Source organism: Thalassophryne amazonica, chromosome 6, assembly GCF_902500255.1.
Source record: "Thalassophryne amazonica chromosome 6, fThaAma1.1, whole genome shotgun sequence".
In the NCBI taxonomy this organism is placed as follows: Eukaryota; Metazoa; Chordata; class Actinopteri; order Batrachoidiformes; family Batrachoididae; genus Thalassophryne; species Thalassophryne amazonica.
This window is the reverse complement of record NC_047108.1, coordinates 111,419,872-111,445,141: the sequence shown is the minus strand read 5'-3', so window position 1 is coordinate 111,445,141 and position 25,270 is coordinate 111,419,872. Positions and strand designations below refer to the sequence as shown.

The window sequence follows — 25,270 nt, the reverse complement described above, 5'->3', positions numbered from 1 at the left end:
AAGGACACTCCACCGACCTGAAGAGGGCAAAGCACCTTTTTCCGGTCGAGAACCATGGCCTCGGATTTGGAGGTGCTGATTTTCATCTCGGATGCTTCACACTCGGCTGCAAACCGCCCCAGTGCACGCTGAAGGTCCTGATTTGACGAAGCCAACAGAACCACATCGTCCGCAAACAGCAGAGACGAGATTCTGTGGTTCCCAAACCAGACCCCCTCAACACCCTGGCTGCGCCTAGAAATTCTGTCCATAAAAATAATGAACAGAACCGGTGACAAAGGGCAGCCCTGGCGGAGGCCAACGTGCACTGGAAACAGGTTTGACTTACTACCGGCAATTGCAAACCAAGCTCCTGCTGCGGTCGTACAGGGACCGGATAGCCCTTAGCAAAGGACCCCGGACACCGTACTCCCGGAGCACTCCCCACAGGGTGCCCCGTGAGACACGGTTGAATGCCTTCTCCAGATCCACAAAACACATGTGGACTGGTTGGGCAAACTCCCATGAACCCTCGAGCACCCGATGGAGCGAGTAGAGCTGGTCCAGTGTGCCGCGACCAGGACAAAAACCACACTGCTCCACCTGAATCCGAGGTTCGACCATCGGTCGAATTCTCCTCTCCAGTACTCTGGAATAGACCTTACCAGGGAGGCTGAGGAGTGCGATCCCGCTATAGTTGGAACACACCCTCCGGTCCCCCTTCTTAAACAGAGAGACCCCGGTCTGCCAATCCAGAGGCACTGTCCCCAATCGCCACGCGATGTTGCAGAGGCATGTCAGCCAAGACAGCCCCACAACATCCAGAGACTTAAGGTACTCAAGACAGATTTCATCCACCACAGGAGCCTTGCCACCAAGGAGCTTTCTAACCACCTCGGTGACTTCGGCCTGGGTAATGGATGAGTCCGCCTCCGAGTCCCCAGTCTCTGCTTCCTCTTCAGAAGACGTGACGATGGGATTGAGGAAATCCTCGAAGTACTCCTTCCACCGCCCGACAACATCCCCAGTCAGGGTCAACAGCTCCCCACCCTCACCGTAAACAGTGCTGGTGGAGAGCTGCTTCCGCCTCCTGAGGCGTCGGACGGTTTGCCAGAATCTCTTCGAGGCCGACCGATAGTCCTCCATAGCCTCCCCGAACTCCTACCAGACGCGAGTTTTTGCCTCTGCGACCGCACAGGCTGCGACACGCTTGGCCTGCCGGTACCTGTCAGCTGCCTCTGGGGTCCCACCTACCAACAAAGATAAGTAGGACTCCTTCAGCTTGATGGCATCCCTTATTTCCGGTGTCCACCACCAGGTTCGGGGATTGCCGCCGCGACAGGCACCAGAGACCTTGTGACCACAGCTACAAGCAGCCGCATCGACAATGGAGGTGGAGAACATGGTCCACTCGGACTCCATGTCTCCAACTCCCCCGGGATCTGGGAGAAACTCTCCTGGAGGTGGGAGTTGAAGACCTCGCTGACAGAGGGTTCCGCCAGTCGTTCCCAGCAGACCCTCACGATACGTTTGGGCCTGCCAGGTCTTACCGGCTTCCTACCCTCCCAGCGGATCCAACTCACCACCAGGTGGTGATCAGTAGACAGCTCTGCCCCTCTCTTCACTTGAGTGTCTGAGACACGTGGCCAAAGGTCAGATGATACGACTACAAAGTCGATCATCGACCTCCGGCTCAGGGTGTCCTGGTGCCACATGCACTTATGGACACCCTTGTGCTCGAACATGGTGTTTGTGATGGACAAACTGACTAGCACAGAAGTCCAACAACTGAACACAACTCGGGTTCAGATCGGGGAGGCCGTGCTTCCCGATCACCCCCTCCAGGTCTCACTGTCGCCGCCCACGTGGGCGTTGAAATCCCCCAGGAGAACAACGGAGTCCCCAGTCGGAGCGCTATCTAGTACCCCTCCCAGTGACTCCAGGAAGGTCGGGTACTCTGCACTGCTGCTCGGCCCGTAGGCCGAGACAACGGTGAGAGACCTCTCCCCGACCCGAAGGCATAGGGACGCGACCCTCTCGTTCACCGGAGTGAACTCCAACACTTGGCGACTGAGCTGGGGAGCAATAAGCAATGCGACCCCAGCTCTACGCCTCTCCCCGTGGGCGACGCCAGAAAAATGAAGCGTCCAGCCCCTCTCCAGGAGTTGGGTACCAGAGCCCAAGCTGTGCGTGGAGGTGAGCCTGACTATCTCTAGTCGGTATCTCTCAACCTCCCGCACAAGCTCCTTCCCCCCCTAGCGCGGTGAATTCCACGTCCCAACAGCCAGGGGCGTGAGCATGGACCGGGCGCCGGGCCACCTGCCCTCGACTGCCACCCAATCGTCTCTGCACCCGACCCCCATGGCCCCCTCTGCAGGTGGTGAACCCACAGGAGGGAGAAATACGAGAGAATACTCAATTACTAAAATAAATCGATAGCTGCAGCCCTACTTCACTCCAAACAGGAAAAGTACAGAACCTTCAGCATCTTTATGATCAGTCACAGTTGCACTCAAACGCTTCCTTTTATCCTCACCTGATCCTGCCGCAATTTGGCAACTTTCCTGCTTCTGATGGCGCTCCTCCTCCTGTCGCTGCTCCTCCTCCAGGCAGGCCCTAGAGCGACTCCTTCTCATTGACCAGCCGCTCACAACTCCTGTCGCCCTCTGGCACGCTGCTTCCGTCAACAGCTCAAAGGGCTCTGGAACTGCAGAAGAATTATATCCTCCAGAGGGTGCTACAACTGATCTGATGGACAGAGAGGAGTTAAAAGGAAACAGCAGGAGGCCTGTCACTGTCCTTGGTGCTGCCAACAGGCAGGTCAAATCTGCACATCCCACATGCAGGGTTCTCCCCAGACAGTGGAATAAGCAGCCACACTGCTATATTGCTGTCACAGCACCAGTATATTGTGACATCCCGTGATTTTTTTGATTTGCAAATTTATTCATCAACCTCTGTCAAAGCCATTTAAAGATGCCAATCTTGACCCACCTTTCTGCTGATTAAAGTCACTAACTAGGACTCTTGTTGGTTGTAGCAAAAAAAAAAAAAAATGTCCACTGTTTAAACCAGCAGGGCTGTGAAATGAAACTCTGAAATCTGAGGAAAATTTGCAGGGTGTCTGGGGGGCACAGGTCCCCAAGGAGCCGGGGTCTCAGGCCCCGTGGGAATCCAGAAACAAAATCAATTTTTATCTAATGATGCATTTTCAGCATCTCCTGGAACAAAAAAAAAATAAAAAATCTCAAAATTAGTGCATATTTAAATGCACCCTGTATTCAACCTTTCATTGAGCAGTCAATCATGTGAAATAACAGAATATGACATGAAAGTAGGACCTGGAATGACTTTTCCTTTTAATTGTAAAGCAAATTATGCATTAACTTAGAACATTTAAACTACAGAAATTCATGAAGACTGAAAAAACTGTTCAAGTATTTTTTTAAAAAACGCACATGCTAAAGCTTGTAGACTATTTTGAAAATCATGGTAAAATATCAATAACATACCTTACAGTAAAAAAAGCAACATTCTTGTGTAAATTCATGTAATCCACTCAAAGTCAGTGTCTTTTTCTCATGAAAAAAGTCTAGACTAATAAAAACTCATTTACATTCTTGTGTTAAATTCATGTAAAGCCATTCAAAGCCACCAAGTCTTTTTCCCCAATGAAAGAAAGTCTAGATTAATGAAAAAAGTCACATAATCTTGTCTAAAATCCTGTTTGAACGGAACAAATGTTTATTTTCCAGACAGAGAAAAATTCTGTGTATGACGGTAAAGTTCATTTTGCCTGTTCATCTGTGTTGATGAAGCCAGAGACAACTCCACGGATTCTTGTCCTTGTCAGACTTTTTCTAACAGTCTTTCTTTTAAAACTTTAAAGCTCTAAAGGTTTGTGAATGTCCACATGCTACGTTAGTTTAAGTTTCACGCTGGAACAACATTGTCACCGCAGCAACCACCAGTCTCACTTTACGACAACTGTTGCAACAGCCAGGCCTTTTCCTCCTCGAAACTCCGCGGATCCGAGGACACCGATTTGTATCTGTAACACACAGATCAGTGTCCTGTGGACCACTGCGGACTTTGCATGATGTCGTAAAAAAAAGAGAACACTTTGCGATAGACATGTTTAAAAACTTTTGAAAACCGCTGAAGGAACGTATTACTGACTAAATCTGATTAACGACAAGCTTTGAGCTTAGTTAATATCAACTGCACTTATAAATGTTATTTTTTTTAATATCCCTCCCTCCAGTCACAACGATGGGGGGGTTAGAATTTAGAGCACCAACTTTAAGAAAATAGCTTCATTTTAAATAGTTTTTTCCAAATGTCCAGATAATCACAGAGGAAATGTTGGACACAAGTCCATCCTGCTGTGTCTAACATCTACCTGGTACCAGTTTGGATTCTGACGGGGACGTTTTAAAGAATGTGTGGGGTCGAGGAGCCTCCTGCTGTCTGCTCTGTTGGTGCACGTCAGCAGTCTCCACCTGAAGTGGGCCGGTTTCCTTTCTGGGCTGGAACGGCTCCTTGTGGGTCCACAGTATTTGGTCTGGCTTTGAATAAAGCTGCTTTCTCCTGCTGCTTCTGCTCTTCTTTCACCTGATGACACACAGAGGACACATATGGACACCTGAGGACAAAAAGAAGACAAACTGCTCCGAGTCCCACCCTACCGTCTGCTCCAGCGGCTGGTCCTGACGACTCCACGCTCGGCAGTCAGCAGCTTAAAGGGTTCGGGCTTTGTGGGCTCCAGCTTCTTCTTCTCGGGGAGGACCTTGGCGTTGAAGTCTGGCAGTGGGCCTGGGCCTTGAAGAGTGGCACCTAAAAGATACAAAATTGTAAAAAGCAGGGATAGACCGATACTGCTGAGTATCGGCCGGCGCTGATTATCAGTCTATCCGTAGTAAATTGCACAGTCACGACTCTTCAGCGACAAAGGACTACAGAGGAGTTACATTACTTCTTCATTCCTCATCTGCTCCAGCTTCTTCTCCTTCAGGATCCGCCGCTCCTGCTCACGCTCTTCAAAGGAGAACGGACAGACCTTCACGTGATGATCCTCAGGCAGTTGCGGCTGGAAGGGCACGCCAAAGTGAGGGACGGGAGCCACCTTTATAGATGGTGGCGGTTTTACCTGAGGAGACATCCAGTGCGTGAGGCTACAGCAGAACTTTTACCGGCGTGAAGGGAACCAGTCACACAAAAGCTTACCTCATCAACCTCACGCTCCACACGAACTCTGTTCTTCAGAGCAAATGCTGGAGACTCTGGCACAGTTGGAGGCTGAACTTTCTTCTCTGGTAATCCCTGAAGACATGAAGAAATCAAAGTTAACCTACTATCACATGAAAAACTAAACAGGAATTTAGGACAACCCTCAGCCGGTTCTGGAGGTCTGTGTTTTAGGGATTCATCTTCAGCAGGGGAAATTCTGCTTGGACTGTCCACCTCAGAGTGCATCAATCATCATCATCAGTGTCTGACAGCTCCACGTGCAGTCAGATTCATGGTCAGGTGAGGGCTCAGCATTGCTCCAGATTGGAGTTCCACTGAGTAACATGTCCTTAGTTTCAACTGGCTTCATGTGCTGCAGTGTACCGCCAAGAGGCCAGGGGTCGAAATATAGTTTTTAGCCTACTTACACTGGTGCTAGTAACAACAAACAAAGAAACAAAAAAACTTGCACAACCAAAAGTCAGTCTTATAATAAACCTTAAAACCTCCTTCTCTGATGTGTCAGACTGTTCCTCTCTGGGAGAGTTGAGGGGGAGAGCAGCAGCTTTTTTTTTTTCTCTCTCCACTGCACGAATCATCCGTGAAGATTATTTATTTATTAACTACATAGATGTATAATAAAACAAATGGTGACGGGTTTCATAACCAGGGTTGGGAGGGTTACTTTAAAAATGTATTCCAATATAGTTACTAGGTACCTGTTGAAAATGTAGTCAGTAACGTAACCAAGTACCATATTAAAGTAATGTAATTTGATTACTTCAATTACTCTGGATTACTCCAATATCAAATATTGTAAACAGACAAAAAACATAAATAGTCTTGTACCACATAGTACAGTTTATTAAGCAAAAATAAAATTTTACATGGCATGCTCTGTTTTACTTCACATTATGAATTAAGAGCACCCACAATATTGTTTTAAACACACCCAGTGTTCACCTGCTAAATTTTCAACAAAAACTGCCAAATGAAGGATAATGAAAACTCCGGCAGTGTGCAGATGAATTTGTAATTAAAAGTGGCTTGCAGAACAAAAAGGTCTACTACTTGTTCAGTAAACAGAATTATCTTTAGTCTTTCATCATCATTTTGATCAGGATGTGTCCTTCAATGTGCATATTAAGCAAATATGTAGGACTGCTTTTTTTTACATTTGCATAATATTTCTAAAATTAGAAAGGTCTTGTCTCAGAGTGATGCTGAAAAACTAATTCATGCATTTATTTCCTCTAGGCTGGACTATTGTAATTCATTATTATCAGGTTGTCCTAAAGTTCCCTGAAAAGCCTTCAGTTAATTCAAAATGCTGCAGCTAGAGTACTGACGGGGACTAGAAGGCGAGAGCATATTTCACCCATATTGGCCTCTCTTCATTGGCTTCCTGTTAATTCTAGAATAGAATTTAAAATTCTTCTTCTTACATAAGGTTTTGAATAATCAGGTCCCATCTTATCTTAGGGACCTCATAGTACCATATCACCCCAATAGAGCGCTAGGCTCTCAGACTGCAGGCTTACTTGTAGTTCCTAGGGTTTTTAAGAGTAGAATGGGAGGCAGAGCCTTCAGCTTTCAGGCTCTTCTCCTGTGGAACCAGCTCCCAATTCGGATCAGGGAGACAGACACCCTCTCTACTTTTAAGATTAGCCTTAAAACTTTCCTTTTTGCTAAAGCTTATAGTTAGGGCTGGATCAGGTGACCCTGAACCATCCCTTAGTTATGCTGCTATAGACTTAGGCTGCTGGGGGGTTCCCATGATGCACTGAGTGTTTCTTTCTCTTTTTGCTCTGTATGCACCACTCTGCATTTAATCATTAGTGATTGATCTCTGCTCTCTTCCACAGCATGTCTTTTTCCTGATTATCTGCCCTCAGCCCCAACCAGTCCCAGCAGAAGACTGCCCCTCCCTGAGCCTGGTTCTGCTGGAGGTTTCTTCCTGTTAAAAGGGAGTTTTTCCTTCCCACTGTCACCAAGTGCTTGCTCATAGGGGGTCGTTTTGACTGTTGGGGTTTTTCTGCAATTATTGTATGGCTTTTGCCTTGCAATATAAAGCGCCTTGTGGCAACTGTTGTGATTTGGCGCTATATAAATAAAATTGATTTGATTTTCACGTAGCATTCGCATATCAGTCCACTTATTGAACTTTCAAAATAAGAACAAAAGCATAATGAAAACCATTAAGTAAATACTGTCAGTAAGTACTGTCAGTTTCAAATTGTAATATTCCTTAAATTTATTTTTGCTTATATATTAATAATATGATTATATACAATTTTAGAGAGAGACAAAAAGAACCTGAATAGAAACAACAGAAAATATATAATAGCAACTAACAAATAAATGTTTCCTGTGAACACCTAGTGAATCTTACACCTCCATTTCATCCCTGTTTTATTTAAGTTTAATGACAGTTTGTTTCGGTCAAACCATATTTTCAGTTTGTTAATTTCTTCAGTGATTTCCTCCAGAACTATCTGCCAAACTAGAAAACTGCTGCATCCTAGTAAAAGCAGAATACTACTGGAATGAATTTGAATAAGTTGTATTTTTTTTCCTCGCGTAAATGGATTCAGCACTCACTCCAGTTTATTGTCTGGAATAGTCCCAGATTGCATTTCAGAGCTTCTAGAATTCAAACATTTTCACGCAGGTGGTGTTGGGGGGTAAATTTGGGTTTCAGCTTTTTTTTTTGTTTTTCACCACTTTCATCCCTGAATATGAGTTGTGATTCACTTTTGTGCGGATTAAAGTTACTAACTGGGACTCCTGTCTTGTTGCGAGAAAGAAACGAGAATCGTCCTCCGTTCTGTTCACACAGCTCCAAACGTTGCGCGGCTCTCTGACAAGTCAAGATAGAACGATAGAATTCAGTCTGAATTATTAACTTCAAAGCAAAACAGTTTTATTTTTATTTATGTCCAGAGATCAAGGATACAGTGACTAATTTCATATTTATTTACTTTAAGACTCAAGGAAATACATAGAAAACCTGTAAAGCCTACTTTTAGTACAAAATTCACGAGGTATCAATAAGGGAATTGAAAAGGAATCGGATCGATAAGCAGAATGGATAATGGCATCGGTAGATAAAACCTTATCAATACCCATCCCTATACGTAAGTAATAGCATCGACTGCGCTTTGATACCGTCTCGGTTTTCATGATTTGTTGGAGGGAAAACTACCGAATATTGGAAGGTGAAAGACTACACAGTTACCTCCCTTACACTACATGCTCATTGTGCACCTACTTCATACTGGTCACTGATCAGCACAGCATTACTTCTGCGTTCATCTGATTGACGGACTGATTGAATTTGCTGCGTCTGCGATAAACAAAGACCACTCAGTGGTCTGAATAGACGCCAATTTTATTAAAGAAAGGTACTCCTGGCATAAATTTTTTTTTTTTTTGCATTCTTCCCCCCCGCACGTTTTCCTTTAGTTCAAAATATGACCTAAATTGTCATTCTCACGACAGGGAGACGCTTCGCCCTCAGCATCCTTTTAAATGTGCTTCGACTCCAGATGACGTCATACTGGGCAGCTGGAGTTCTCTGTATGTCCTTGTGCGCCCAAACCATGATAAAGTAATTTTTTTGTTACTAGCACCAGCGCAAGTAGGTTAAAAAATGTATTTCGACCCCTGATGTGTTGCAGGTCTCCAGCTGTGTTTTTATTTTAACCACAGCAAGGACATTCAGAGCAGACTTTGAAAGAAGAGATTAAAAATGTTTGTGAAACTCTGCGCTCACTGTGTCAGTAGAGAGCTGATAAGCAGGTTGACCCACCGCCCCCACTCCCTCCAGCAGGGTGCAGACAGAACACACACGAACAGATGCTACGAGCAGGAAAACAGTCATTTTAAAAAACGATTTTTGAAAGCGGCGCGCATGTGTCCCAGAGATACAGTAAATGTAATATCTTGCACTCAGCCTTGATTTTGCATCAGTGTGAACTCTGCCTTTTGGCAGCCCAATTGACAGAAATCCATTATAGTGACAAGGAACTTTAATCCCTATAAGATGCAGCGGAGAAGTCACAGGATCAAACAAAACTAATGAAAAAATGTATTCCTCAAAGAAGAGTCCAGAGAGTGCGTTCTCTCAGACAGTATAAAGTTGTGTGTCAGAAACCTTTGAAGGTAATGACTGAAGAAATACTTCATTTAACCCATGTCCATCTGAACTGGATTCAAACTCACCACCACCCCCTCCAGAATCTTCCTGGGCAGTGGCTGGGACTTGAAGGTGTGCTGTTCGGGCTCCTGCAGCGTCGAGGTCGCCTGCCTCTCCTGCAACCTCTTTTCAATCTGGAGCTCAAAGCCTTCAGGTACGGTAGGCTGCTTCACCGCCGGCTTCTTGAGGCTCTCTGTGCCCTCAAGGATCTTCCTGTTCAGCTCCAGAGCCTTGAACCTAAACCTATAATGACAGTCATGAGGATTAACATGCTCACTGTGCCAGAACAACAGATGCTGCAGGTCAGGCACACATCAGGTCCTGAGAAGTCACCATCCAGCAGAGCTGCAGTAAATCTCCACGCGTTTGGCCAGTTGGCAACCCTGAATGAGGGCCGGTCAGTACATGGGGCTTCTCAGCGAGGACCCCTCTTGCCACATCACATACAGAGCATCTGAACAGTATTCAGAGCTTCACCCTTTTTTTTTTTCTTTTCTACATTTTATGTTACAGCGCTAGTCTAAAGTTGAGGATTGATTTCCCCCCCCCCAAAAAAAAATTTATATTTGCAACACCCCATAATGCATGGGTTAAAGCAATAAATTTCATCTGACTGACATTTTTTCCTGACAAAAATCAATGCCAGCAATTCCCTAAAATGTGGCGTAGTGCGGGCACGCACTCTTTTTCCTCAAATACAATCAACACATTATACAGCATACAAATCTATAGGAGAAAGACAAAGCACAAAAAGAATGAAAAACCTGAACTTAAAAGGTACATAAAAAAGTGGTGGAGGACGGTGTGTAGTCTTGATTTTGGGGGTCTGGGGGATCTCCCTCAGAACATTTTTTTAAAAGAGCAAGTCACATTTTGTATATTCTGGTGAATTTTAATGGATTTGAAGCCTTCTAAAACAAAGAAACCACACTTCAAACTGTCAAGTAAAAACACACTATTGATTATGGGGGTCTGGGGGATCTTCCTCAGAAATTTAAGAGAGCAAGTTAAATTTTGTATATTCTAGTGAATTTTAATGGGTATGAAGCCCGCTGAAACAAAGAAAACTCACTTCAAAGTGTCAAGTAGAAGTTTTTTGTCTTCTGTAGTATTCTGATCAGTTATATTCCGATAAATGCACCAAAAGGGTGCTGTGTCACTGGTTGTACAGTTAATAAAATACAAAATTAAGGCCTAAAGCAACTGACGACATTGTACTGCTGTGCACAAAGTAACACTGTCACCTGTTTTGAAAATGCATGCGCACTGAGAAACTCAAAACTGGCTTATTCACATTTAATTGACAAAATGCTCTCACTCGTAAAACAACTAGGGCAGCAAACTAACAATTATTTTAGTAATCAATCGGATGGTTGATTATTTTTCAATTAATCGTTATGCAGTGACAATTATTCAATATTCGCCAATTGCGATTATTTTTCATATCCGCGAATATTTTTCATAATCGCGATTACCGTGAATTACGTATTTTTGCATAAGTTGCATAAAAGGACTCAGAATCTGACACTTCCAAGAGTTGTGTAATCATACTATGATAGAATATAAAGAAAGTGGAAAAAAAAGACGAAAAAAATAGACAATATAATCTTCAATCGCAATTATTTGCCTGACAATCGTTCCAGAAATTCCTAATCGTGAAAGCCCTATTAATCGTTTTTATTTTTTGTTAATTACATGTGAGTTTTGCCATTATTTCTTTGAGTTATTAAAAGGCCTTTATCACGCAACATCAATATTTGACCTTGTAACAAAGTTATGATGTTATATTCTCGTCAAAAACATACCTGTAGTAGTATTTTGTTTGATTTTGCACATACATACATCACAACACACCAGAGAGATTTCCATCAGGTTTCACCCGATTATGAGTATTTTTGGATGCCAATAGCAACTATCTCAACCACTAACAACATATGACAGCAAGAGTCCACAAAGGTATTTTAAAGGCCTGACTACAGTGTAATATGTTATATTTATTAAGACATTTTCATTTCATATTTTCTTGTGTAAAAACACACCTTAGATGTGGTTTGACAAAAATTGTCATTAAACTTAAATTAAAAAAAAAGGATGAAGTGGAGGTGTAAGAGTCACTAGGTGTTGACAGGAAACAGTTATTTCTATATTTATTTATTTTCATTGTTAGTTGGTTTAATCTTTTCTGTTTTATCAGATTCATTGTGTCTGTTCCTCTAAAACTATTGTGGCATCATTAATTATTATTACTATTACTGTTGTTGCTATTATTGATAAAAAAATATTACAATTTGTAATACATTTGACATTTACAGCTTAATGCTAATTTTAACATTGAAAACGCCATAGACATTCTAACGAGTTAGCATCGGCCCCGTTCTTAAGTTATAAAATACATCTCAACTGTTTCAGAAGACTAACAAGACAGTTTAACATAAAAAGGTAACTACAACCCCTGGCAAAAATTATGGAATCACCGGCCTCGGAGGATGTTCATTCAGTTGTTTAATTTTGTAGAAAAAAAGCAGATCACAGACATGACACAAAACTAAAGTCATTTCAAATGGCAGCTTTCTGGCTTTAAGAAACACTGTAAGAAATCAGGAAAAAAAAAAATTGTGGCAGTCAGTAACTGTTACTTTTTTTTTTTTAGACCAAGCAGAGGGGGGGAAAAAAAAAAAAAATGTACTCACTCAATTCTGAGGAATAAATTATGGAATCAACCTGTAAATTTTCATCCCCAAAACTAACACCTGCATCAAATCTGCTCGTTAGTCTGCATCTAAAAAGAGTGATCACACCTTGAGAGCTGCTGCACCAAGTGGACTGACATGAATATTGGCTCCAACACGAGATTGATTGATTGATCAATTGAAACAAAGGACAGGATTATCAAACTCTTAAGAGGGTAAATCATCGCGCAATGTTGCAAAAGATGTTGGTTGTTCACAGTCAGCTGTGTCTAAACTCTGGACCAAATACAAACATGGGAAGGTTGTTAAAGGCAAACATATTGGTAGACCAAGGAAGACATCAAGTGTCAAGACAGAAAACTTAAAGCAATGTCTCAAAAATCGAAAATGCACAACAAAACAAATGAGGAACGAATGGGAGGAAACTGGAGTCAACGTCTGTGACCGAACTATAAGAAACCGCCTAAAGGAAATGGGATTTACATACAGAAAAGCTAACGAAAGCCAGCATTAACACCTAACAGAAAAAAAAACAAGGTTACAATGGGCTAAGGAAAAGCAACCGTGGACTGTGGATGAAAGTCATTCAGTGATGAATCTCAATCTGCATTCGGCAAGGTGATGATGCTTTTGTTTGTTGCTGTTCCAATGAGATTTATAAAGATGACCGCCTGAAGAGAACAAGTAAATTTCCACAGTCATTGATCATATGGGGCTGCATGTCAGGTAAAGGCACTGGGGAGATGGCTGTCATTACATCATCAAGAAATGCACAAGTTTACGTTGATATTTTGGACACTTTTCTATCCCATCAATTGAAAGGATGTTTGGGGATGATGAAATCATTTTTCAAGATAATAATGCATCTTGCCATAGAGCAAAAACAGTGAAAACATTCCTTGCAAAAAGACACAGGGTCAATGTCATGGCCTGCAAATAGTCCGGATCTTAATCCAATTGAAAATCTTTGGTGGAAGTTGAAGAAATGGTCCATGACAAGGCTCCAACCTGCAAAGCTGATCTGGCAACAGCAATCAGAGAAGTTGGAGCGAGATTGATGAAGAGTACCGTTGTCACTCATTAAGTCCATGCCTCAGAGACTGCAAGCTGTTATAAAAGCCAGAGGTGGTGCAACAAAATACTAGTGATGTGTTGGGGTATTCTTTTGTTTTTCATGATTCCATAATTTTTTCCTCAGAATTGAGTGATTCCATATTTTTTTTCCCTCTGCTTGGTCTAAAAAAGTAACAGTTACTGACTGCCACAATTTTTTTTCTCCCTGTTTTCTTATACTTTTTCTTAAAGCCAGAAAGTTGCCATTTGAAATGACTTTAGTTTTGTGTCATGTCTGCGATCTGCTTTTTTTTCTACAAAATTAAACAACTGAATGAACATCCTCTGAGGCCAGTGATTCCATAATTTTTGCCAGGGGTTGTATTACTCAGATATATGCTCTTTAGGGTTTTAGCGGGGAAAAATTAAGAAAGCAAAATAAAACAAAGAACCGAAGCAGCAGATCGAAGCATTGCTTCATTGGTGCAAAGCAAAACCACACCCTGCTCTACTTGGGGAGTGTCTGCCATTGTTCCCACGAAGACAGGGAGGAGAAGGACCGTGGCTCATGGCAAGCAGTAAACAGAGTGGAGAGGAGTGAAAATTCACGCAGTCCCTTCCTCCACAGTCCAGCGCCATCCACAGACATTGCTGCTACTTTGATTAGCACAGAATGAGATGTTGCTTTGACAGTGAGAACATCATATTTCGGCCCCAAACATGCATGACACCACGTGTGCGCATATGTGTGGTTAAATTTTCCAACGAAGGAAATCCATCGTGGTGACGGAGAACTTTAACAAATGCCATAATGACAACATGAAAAAAGTTTTGACATTTTGCACATTTACAAAAATAAGAAATCATGCGTCCGCAAGTATTCACACCCTTTGCTCAATACTTTGTATCTGAGTCCTTTCATGTTCGCAGTGGTGAAGGACATGTTGACAGATGAGCTCAGACCGGAGTCTCCATGGACTATGATGTTTACAGAACACTGATCTGTAGTGAGAGTAGAAAGCAGGTTGAGTCTGGCCTGGAGAGGTGGAGATACACTATGGAGAGAATCAAATCAATTTTATTTATATAGCGCCAAATCACAGCAAACAGTTGCCCCAAGACGCTTTATATTGTAAGGCAAAAGCCACACAATAATTACAGAAAAACCCCAACGGTCAAAACGACCCTCTATGAGCAAGCACTTGGCAACAGTGGGAAGGAAAAACTCCCTTTTAACAGGAAGAAACCTCCAGCAGAACCAGGCTCAGGGAGGGGCAGTCTTCTGCTGGGACTGGTTGGGGCTGAGGGAAGAGAATCAGGAAAAAGACATGCTGTGGAAGAGAGCAGAGATCAATCACCAATGATTAAAAGAGTGGTGCATACAGAGCAAAAAGAGGTGAATAAAAAGAAACACTGGGTGCATCATGGGAAACCCCCCAGCAGTCTATGGTCTATAAGTCTATAGCAGCATAACTAAGGGATGGTTCAGGGTCACCTGATCCAGCCCTAACTATAAGCTTTTTCAAAAAGGAAACTTTTAAGCTTAATCTTAAAAGTAGAGAGGGTGTCTGTCTCCCTAATCTGAATTGGGAGCTGGTTCCACAGGAGAGGAGCCTGAAAGCTGAAGACTCTGCCTCCCATTCTACTCTTACAAACCCTAGGAACTACAAGTAAGCCTGCAGTCTGAGAGCGAAGCGCTCTATTGGGGTGATATGGTACTAATAGGTCCCTAAGATAAGATGGGACCTGATTATTCAGACCCTTATAAGTAAGAAGAAGAATTTTAAATTCTATTCTGGAATTAACAGGGACCCAATGAAGAGAAGCCAATATGGGTGAAATATGCTCTCCTAGTCCCTGTCAGTACTCTAGCTGCAGCATTTTGAATTAACTGAAGGCTTTTCAGGGAACTTTTAGGACAACCTGATATTAATGAATTACAGTAGTCCAGCCTAGAAGAAATAAATGCATGAATTAGCTTTTCAGCATCACGCTGAGACAAGACCTTTCTAATTTTAGAGATATTGCGTAAATGCAAAAAAAACAGTCCTACATATTTGCTTAATATGCGCATTGAAGGACATATCCTGATCAAAAATGACTCCAAGATTTCTCACAGTATTACTGGAGGTCAGGGTAATGCCATCCAGAGTAAGGATCTGGTTAGACACCATGTTTCTAAGATTTGTGGGGCCAAATACAATAACTTCAGTTTTATCTGAGTTTAAAAGCAGGAAATTAGAGGTCATCCATGTCTTTATGTCTGAACGACATTTCTGCAGTTTAACTAATTGCTGTGTGTCCTCTGGCATCATGGATAGATAAAGCTGGGTATCATCTGCATAACAATGAAAATTTAAGCAATGCTTTCTAATACACTGCCTAAGGGAAGCATGTATAAAGTGAATAAAATTGGTCCTAGCACAGAACCTTGTGGAACTCCATAATTAAACTTAGTCTGTGAAGAAGACTCTCCATTTACATGAACAAATTGTAATCTATTAGATAAATATGATTCAAACCACTGCAGCGCAGTGCCTTTAATACCTATGGCATGCTCTAATCTCTAATAAAATTTGTATCAAATTGTATTGTATCAAAAGCTACACTGAGGTCTAACAGGACAAGCACAGAGATGAGTCCACTGTCTGAGGCCATAAGAAGATCATTTGTAACCTTCACTAATGCTGTTTCTGTACTATGATGAATTCTGAAACCTGACTGAAACTCTTCAAATAGACCACTCCTCTGCAGATGATCAGTTAGCTGTTTTACAACTACCCTTTCAAGAATTTTTGAGAGAAAAGGAAGGTTGGAGATTGGCCTATAATTAGCTAAGATAGCTGGGTCAAGTGATGGCTTTTTAAGTAATGGTTTAATTACTGCCACCTTAAGAGCCTGCGGTACATAGCCAACTAATAAAGATAGATTGATCATATTTAGATCGAAGCATTAACTAATGGTAGGGCTTCCTTGAGCAGCCTGGTAGGAATGGGGTCTAATAGACATATTGATGGTTTGGAGGAAGTAACTAAAGAAAATAACTCAGACAGAAAAATCGGAGAGAAAGAGTCTAACCAAATACAGGCATCACTGAAAGCAGCCAAAGATAACGATACGTCTTTGGGATGGTTATGAGTAATTTTTTCTCTAATAGTTAAAATTTTATTTGCAAAAAAAGTCATGAAGTCATTGCTAGTTAAAGTTAAAGGAATACTCGGCTCAATAGAGCTCTGACTCAGTCAGCCTGGCTACAGTGCTGAAAAGAAACCTGGGGTTGTTCTTATTTTCTTCAATTAGTGATGAATAGTAAGATGTCCTAGCTTTTTTTATAGAGCAACAGACTTTTTCCAGGTTAAATGAAGATCTAAATTAGTGAGATGCCATTTCCTCTCCAGCTTACGGGTTATCTGCTTTAAGCTGCGAGTTTGTGGGTTATACCACAGAGTCAAGCATTTCTGATTTAAGGCTCTCTTTTTCAGAGGAGCTACAGCATCCAAAGTTGTGCTCAATGAGGATGTAAAGCTATTGACGAGATAATCTATCTCACTCAGAGTTTCGGTAGCTACTCTGCACTGTGTTGGTATATGGCATTGAAGAACATAAAGAAGAAATCATATCCTTAAACCTAGTTACGGCGCTTTCAGAAAGACGTCTACTGTAATGAAACTTATTCCCCACTGCTGGGTAGTCCATTAAAGTAAATGTTATTAAGCAATGATCAGACAACAGGGGGTTTTCAGGGAATACTGTTAAGTCTTCAATTTCTATGCCATATGTCAGAACAAGATCTAAAGTGCGGTTAAAATGGTGGGTGGCCTCATTTACATTTTGAGCAAAGCCAATCGAGTCTAACAATAGATTAAATGCAGTGTTGAGGCTGTCATTCGCAGCATCTGTGTGGATGTTAAAATCACCCACTATAATTATCTTATCTGAGCTAAGCACTAAGTCAGACAAAAGGTCTGAAAATTCACAGAGAAACTCAGTAACGACCAGGTGGACGATAGATTACAAATAAAACTGTTTTTTGGGACTTCCAATATGGATGGACAACACTAAGAGTCAAGCTTTCAAATGAATTAAAGCTCTGTCTGGGTTTTTGATTAATTAATAAGCTGGAGTGGAAGATTGCTGCTAATCCTCCGCCTCAGCCCGTGCTACGAGCATTCTGACAGTTAGTGTGACTCGGGGGTGTTGACTCATTTAAACTAACATATTCATCCTGCTGTAACCAGGTTTCTGTAAGGCAGAATAAAGCAATATGTTGATCAATTATTATATCATTTACTAACAGGGACTTAGAAGAGATAGACCTAATGTTGAATAGACCACATTTAACTGTTTTAGTCTGTGGAGCAGTTGAAGGTGCTATATTATTTTTTCTTTTTGAATTTTTATGCTTAAATAGATTTTTACTGGTTATTGGTGGTCTAGGAGCAGGCACCGTCTCTACGGGGATGAGGTATTGGGGGGATGGCAGGGCGAGAGAAGCTGCGGAGGTGTGTAAGACTACAACTCTGCTTCCTGGTCCCAACCCTGGATAGTCACGATTTGGAGGGTTTAATAAAATTGGCCAGATTTCTAGAGATGAGAGCTGCTCCATCCAAAGTGGGATGGATGCCATCTCTCCTAACAAGACCAGGTTTTCCCCAGAAACTTTGCCAATTATCTATGAAGCCCACCATTTTTTTTAAACTCCTCAGTAGGATAAAGACTGAGTCCGTGTGTGAATGAGAGGGAGCCCAGTGGAAAAGTGTAGTTACAAGGAGTAGAAGTGGTTAAAGTACATGAGGTTAAATACTTGGGGTCAACTGTCCAAAGTAATGGACAATGTGGTGGAGAAGTGAAGAAAGGCAGCAGGAGTGATTTGTGACTGAAGAATATCAGCAAAATGGTAAATGGACTGCATTTATATAGTGCTTTTCCATCTGCATCAGACTGGACTGGGCTGCTTGACGCGAGGACGTTTTGAAGAAGCGGAAGAATTTTTTCTCTACAAGAGTCAAGACAGAAGTCAGACTACCAGAGCAAGAAAGTTACCTGAGGAATCTTCTGCGATTAGAAGCGAAACGTCCTTGCGTCAAGCAAACCAGGCCAGTCGAAGATTCAAGCTTCTCTACCACTTTACAATAATGCCTCACATTCACCCCGATGTCAGGCTGCCACACAAGGCACCATTACACACTGGGAGCAACTAGGGGATTAAGGACCTTGCCCAAGTGATTTTCCTGTCAGGCTGGAATTTGAACAGAGGCTCCTCTGGTCAAGCCCAACACTTAATCACTAGACCATCACCTCCCAGAAAGCATGAAGGAGAATGTTTACAAGACAGTAGCGAGACAAGCTATGTTGCACAGCTGAGAGACAGTGGCCCGAACAAAAAGGCAGGAGGCCGAGCTCAAGATGTTGAGATTCTCTTTGGGAATGATGAGGATGGACAGGATTAGGAATGAAAATATCAGAGGGACAGCTCAGGTGGGACGGTTTGGAAACAAAGTCAGAGAGATGAGACAGATGGTTTGGATATGTGCAGAGGAGGGACCCAGGGCCGCGACCTCAACTTTATCTAGGGCTAGTGACCGGCGATCATCTTAGTATTTTCTGTTTTTCTTGTTTAATGCTGACAAATTATACTGCATTTCTTGTCTTTCTGATGCCTGATTCTGTTTTTCTTCTCTCTGAAGTGCAGCTCTATCCAGAGATGGGTGTGGTGTCTGCTTTGGAAAACCTGATGTCCTGTACACTGGCAACATTTCCTGGATTTGTGCACCGGCAACATTTCCTTTGTTTTGTGATTTGTGTCTGTGCCATGGCCCAAGCAGAGGGTCACCCCTTTGAGTCTGGTCTGATTGAGGTTTCTTCCTCAGAGGGAGTTTTTCTTTACCACTGTCACCTGTGCTTGCTCTGGGGGTTGGCAAGTTTAGACCTTTGTGTAAAGCGCCATGAAGCAACTTTGTTGTGATTTGGCACTATATAAATGAAATAAATTGAAATTGCATGTAGGGAGAGGGATGCTGAGGATGGAGCCACCAGGCAGGAAGAGAAGAGGGAGGACAAAGAGGAGGTTTATGGATGTGCTGAGGGAGGACATGCAGGTTTTGGTGAGACAGAGAAAGATACAGAGGACAGGGTGAGATGGAAAAGATTGATCTGCTGTGGCGCCCCCTAATGGGAGTAGCTGAAAGAAGTTGTCATTATGGGGTACTGCATATTTTGAAGAAAAAAGTGAATTTCATGCATTCTGCAATAAAGCTGTAACATAAAATGTGGAAAAGTGAAGCGCTGTGATACTTTCTGGATGCTCTGTACAGTGAATGAAGGCATGATACTGCGAGCAGTTTCCTTGTGATTCGCCAAAAGGTCAAATATTCGTAAAAAAACAAAAAAAAAAAACATTAAAAACGTGCTGCTGATAAATACTAATGGCCCAGTCACACAGCACACAACGATTTCTGAACGAAGGGAAAAAAGTAAATTCCTTGAGGAAAAGGTGGACGAAACAGCTTTATCACCGAACAACCTGTCAAACAAGAGTGCAAAAGGGACAAAAGAAGAACGAAACAAAACCGAAGCTAAGGTTGACCTTGACGCTTTAAACGAAACGCGCCTGGAGCCACTGCTGGAGCAGTGTGTGTCTGCATTCCTACGCTCATATTGTTATATTTAATAAAAAAAAACAATAAGCGCACACAAGGTGTTGCTGCTGAGTTCATGTACCGTTGGAAATTACACAACTGAGGGCATTTTCCCAGTGAGCATGAACATGCAATTTATCAACAGCTTGATACTGACTGTTTGATAAATATGAAGATTTGTTGATGTTGCACACATGGTAAAATATGTTCATACGACAGGAGGAGGCAGCTTTCACAGCTGCTACTCTTGTTCAAAATGAGGTTCCGTTTCATCGGACTTAATCAGTCTCTGCTGTGTCTTAGATCTGCACATGGTTCCACCTGAGTCTGGTATCATGGTCTACGTGGACCTCCGAGTGGTCTGTTGGGACACTCACTTGTGCAGTTGCTCCGCCTCTTCGGCCTCCAGGTCAGAGGAACTCTTCACAGTGGTTGACCGAGACCGCTGTTGGGTGACCAGGTTAGGGGTGTGTGGTTGGGTGAGCTTCATGTGGGCCCTCTTCACAGGAGAAGGCCCTAAAACACCCACAAACAAAATAAAACATGATTTTGTGAACGGGGGGGTACTAATCCTCCACATTTGGAGCCTGTGCCAACCTCTCACCTCTTTCTTTGCTCTCGCGGCTGCGCAGATGGTAGCGGCTGGGGGTCCGTTTCTCGTACTGCACTATCTGCTGGGCCATGGGCATGTAGGCAGCTGGTTCCTCTGCACTTCTCTTTGCACCCGTCGACAGGTGGAACGGTTTGGGTACCGTGGCACCTTTGGCAGCCTTCGCCTTAAACACAGTTAACAGCTGTTCAACAAAAAGCTGACAGATTAGTCCTGATCCATGACAAGTGGAAACCCAGATCCTCAGACAGACTTCAGCCCAAATCAGTCAGTGAAAGTTCAGCCTGTCGTCCACCATCACCTCATCAAAGCAAGTATTAATCAGTCGCCAAAGACCTTGATCTAATGTGGAGATCAATCCGTCGTGGACTCGTTCACACCTCTTCTGAAACTAAATCCTGTCTGCTGGCTTATGTGCTGCTGCACCACATGATCTGAGCTTTAGACCATAACCAGTGATAAACCACCAGAAAAATAACCGACTGATGGCCACAACTGTGACTACACCAGTGTCTGTCCACCAGATGGCAGACACATTTAACAATCCTGACAAGGACCAAACACATACTTTAACCCCATAGCAGTGTTCCAGCTGGGCGGGCCGGATCCGTAAAGTCTGAATTCCTGCTCAGTACTTACTGGGGAGGCGGGCTGCTTGCGGAGCTGGCTGACAAAGTCAAATTCCTTGTGGGCTGTGTCAGACGCAGGAGCCGCCTTCACCCGACTGTCCGTGCTGAAGTGGAATTCTTGAGGGATGGTGGTGGACAGGACCAACTTCTTTGGAGGTGGAACTAAAAGAAAGCATCAACAGGTATAAACAGATGATTCCAGTAGAGGCGGAAGACGCAAGAGCTGAAGGTGGTGGAAAGTTAAGACCGTATCAATAAGAGCTCCTCTGGTGAAGGATTTATTTGGGGAGACACTGAATCATTTTCATGTGTTTTAACTGTAGTCTGAAGCGTGTATATATATATATATATATATATATATATATATATGTGTGTGTGTGTAACTATGTCCTGTAGGTGGCAGCACAGAGGACAGCTCCAGAGTCGCACATGTTAATCATGTCTGCAGCCGGAAGCCTGTGGTAAGTGCAGTCTAATGTCTGTGTGGATTTATAAGTCAGAGGAAGTCTTTGGTTCATATGTATCAGCGGGTTTGAATGACCTCTCTGACACAGAGACACTGCACACAGTAAAAGGTTCATGGTGTCAGTGACTGACCCCCCCCCCCCAAAAAAATCGGTCTGCCCTGGCTTCACTGCGCATGTGTCATTAGCCTCAGTTCACTGATTGCCTTGTTTCTGCTTCAAATTGCCTTCAGTCATCTGTCTCAGCCACAGATATCTGAAGCTTTTGTACAACAATCATTTCCACATAAATTCAGCATTATTTCAATCAAAATATGGAGGAAGCGATCAGAGCTCCGCGGCTACACGAGCTGCTAGCTAAAGCGTTCACTGTGCATCGGTCATTTCAAAGCATCACCATTATCGCCTCATTTCTGCTTTAAAACTGACTTCAGAATGATTTAAGAGGTTTTACTTTGTCATCTGATGGTTAATAATCACATTATTCTCTTCATCACTTTGAATGTAGAGAGTCAGACTCAGGCGAGCTGCCGTGGTCCCAAATGATGCATGCGCAGCAGGCAGGCAGACCGACTTTTAGGGGCGGACGGTCCAGTCTGAGACAGCAGCACCTCGCCTGTGTTACTTACTGCCAGCCAGAGCAGCTTTGTAGCTGGCCTCATTCTTCTTCCGATGTAAAGCCACCTCTTGCTGCAGGGTCCTGATCCGCTCCAGCTCCACTTCTTCTGAACTTTGCCTGTTTCAAGAATCATCAATACCTTATCACATAATGAGGCAGTGGAGCAGTTTTTTAGGGTTTCAGCCAAACAGCAGCTCAGGAACAACTGGTGTCAGTGACCGAGGCTGAAAACTACAGACACACTGCTTTGAAACAAGCATTTCCATCAAAGGCTGAACAAGTTGTGACAACAAGGCCTTAAAGCTACAGATTAGAGGATTTAGTGGCATCTGCTGGTGGGATTGCAGATTACACAATGGTATCTCCAGTCAGAAATTGGATTCATATATTTGCCTTATTTGGTGATGGAGACTCAACATTACACCCATTGGGTCAAACCCAAGTCACCAGATAAGTGTGCGTTTCCTTTGTTTTGTTCGTATGGCGCCAGGGGAGCAAGCAGGCACTCAGTGCTGCTGGCGACTTCAGCACAGATCCGCAGAGATTTATGGGAAAAACAAAGCAACATCCTGACAGACTTCTTCATCAATACTGCCCCCTACTGTGTGGACTTACTCTGTGCTTGCACTGACAGGTTGCGCCGTCGTCTGAGCGCCTTTCCTGTGGCGGGCGCTGCTGGATCGTTGTGGAAGTTGGTTAGTGGTATTCCTAGAAAAAAAGTTGTTAGCACACTGTTCACAAGGAAAGAACAGATTACATTTCAGGTTTAATACTTCTGGAAATGTCAAGTGTAACCATGTTTCAGTGCCTGCTGATGGGGTTCGTAGCAACCCCCCCTCCCCCGCCAACAGCCTGTAATTACAACAGTAATGTTGGTTTGGAGGTCGATTGTATAAAGAAGCAGCGGCTGCCAATTGACAAATTTATCCGGGGGGGAAGACAGCAGCAGTGGCGCTATAACAACAATAAAGACTTTTTAAATTGTGTGTTATGAGAGCGTCTTGGAGTTTTTCTTGATACTTTCTATTTTGTATCCCATCCAAAGAGAACCTCAAACAAAATTCTTTTGAGCTCAGGAAATGCTCCTCTGCAAGCATTTTGTCATTTTGCAAGTACTAATGTGACATGTACTCTGGAAAACAGTTCTTGCTGCCAGGCCTGCAATACTGTCAAGTAAACTGTATCATACTCTAGTATGAAGCCCAGTCAGACTCAAAGGAGCCTCCCTCCATTAGGCAGCAGTTCATGTGCCAGTCCTCCTATGGTGGAAGTGAAGAATCTTCTGACTTACCCTCTGTGTTTCTTATCTGGTGGTGCAGTTGAAGCCACAGTCTCCTTTTTACGCTTTGAAACCCTGGCGTTACCAAAAAAAAAAAAAAAAGTTAACTTGAGAGAATGTGTAAAATGAGAGGAAAGGGTTAAAGTGGGAAAGTGAAGAAGGCAGAGGACTGGTAGTGGGCCTGACAGTGAGCTCCAGGTCCTGATGGAAGCTTTACATGCTGAAGAGTCTGGAGTCACTATTGACAAAGCAAGGTAGGAGTAGCTTTCCACCATGTGAATGTACCTGCGAGGTCCTGCAGGGGGTGGATTGGAGGTCACTATGCGTGGGCGCACATCAGGCTGTGCAGCAGCTCCGGCACTCCAGGATGTAACTATGTTTGATGGCACAGCACAACCTGACGAGTGACAAAACACAGGCACCCATCAGTCAGAGCACAGCCTGACGAGTGATAAGACACAGACACCTGTCGGTCAGAGCCCAACGCGTGTCAAAACACGGACACCTGTCGGTCAGAGCCCAATGCGTGTCAAAACACGGACACCTGTCGGTCAGAGCCCAACGCGTGTCAAAAGACAGACACCTGTCGGTCAGAGCCCAAGTTTCCAAACCTTCAGTGTCAGACTCCTCCAGAGCAGTAGAATCATGCAATTCAACACTAAACTGTACAGAGAGTTTAAAAAAAAACAAAGGTCAAATATTAAGAAAAAATTATTCTGACGCTTAAAGTGAGCATTCACAAGCTAGATTTAGCATTTGATATTTACAGAGTGCGTGAGTTAAATCAGCTTCCAGAGATGTACAGCGTCGTCTCCAGCTGTTAACTAATCCAAGTACCAACTGCTACAGAAAAAAGGGGGACAATGATCTATAACTTTGCTCTAAAATAAATAAAACGCACACTCAAGCATTAAAGGAATTTTTGCCGATGGTCCCGAAAGACAACAAGGTGTCCAATGTTTAATATTTTAAAATGAAAACGACTTAATTAGTATACACATAAAGTAAATTAAGAAATGAAGCAGACCTGAACTTGTTCACTGCAGAGGCCTTTAATTCTCAGACAGTGGATTCATTTCAAATTTTCTTGCAGTATGTTGTCAGGGCTTGACATAAACCAATTTGCCCCACAGGGCCAGTAGAATTTAGAAGTTAGTGGCCCAAAGTGTAGGAGCACTGGCCGATGGTTTTGGGCGTGAGAGTTCATGAAATTCCACCCTGAAATCCTGCAAATAAAATTGCCTATATAATATAAACCAATCCAGAAAAAAAAAACAAAAAACAAAACACAAACATAAAATAGTCTAGGACCATGAATTTAAAAAACAGAATTTATCAGAGGGCATTCTCAAGTGTAAAATTAAGTGACTCCCACAAAATTTAGAGGGCATTTTTTTTGCAACCCTCAGAGTTCGCTAACTCAGTCAGAAATGTAAAATACAGATAAACTTTATTGATCTTAGAGGAGACATTCACGTTACATCAGCTCTTAAAAAACACACAAGATGGGTGCAAGTAGAGGAAAATGTACATCAAATAGCGCGTGCAAGGATAAGCAATAATAATAATAATAATAATAATAATATACTTGTAACAGTACAAGACATAAGAAATGAGGTAGAAATAGAATACACACACACACACACACACACACAGTGAGGAAAATAAGTATTTGAACACCCTCTAGTTTTGCAAGTTCTCCCACTTAGAAATCATGGAGGGGTCTGAAATTTTCATTTTAGGTGCATGTCCACTGTGAGAAACAATCTAAAAAAAAAAAATCCGGAAATCACAATGTATGATTTTTTAAAATAATTTATTTGTATTTTACTGCTGCAAATAAGTATTTGAACACCTACCAACCAGCAAGAATTCTGGCTCA

The 25,270-nt window shown here is 42.9% G+C and overlaps 1 protein-coding gene across 1 annotated transcript in view; it reads right to left on the bottom strand.

Annotated features, from left to right (window-relative positions):
* tpx2 (TPX2 microtubule nucleation factor) overlaps positions 1-25,270 on the bottom strand; it is a 94,598-nt gene that overhangs the window by 31,364 nt on the left and 37,964 nt on the right. Inside the window, exons 4-13 of the mRNA XM_034173141.1 lie at positions 23,674-23,785; positions 23,401-23,463; positions 22,725-22,817; positions 22,120-22,226; positions 21,037-21,188; positions 20,392-20,563; positions 20,165-20,303; positions 9,433-9,649; positions 5,206-5,301; positions 4,955-5,128 (exon numbers count right to left, since the gene is read on the bottom strand). Coding sequence (XP_034029032.1) covers positions 4,955-5,128; positions 5,206-5,301; positions 9,433-9,649; positions 20,165-20,303; positions 20,392-20,563; positions 21,037-21,188; positions 22,120-22,226; positions 22,725-22,817; positions 23,401-23,463; positions 23,674-23,785 — 1,325 coding nt within the window. The remainder of the gene's footprint in view (positions 1-4,954; positions 5,129-5,205; positions 5,302-9,432; positions 9,650-20,164; positions 20,304-20,391; positions 20,564-21,036; positions 21,189-22,119; positions 22,227-22,724; positions 22,818-23,400; positions 23,464-23,673; positions 23,786-25,270) is intronic.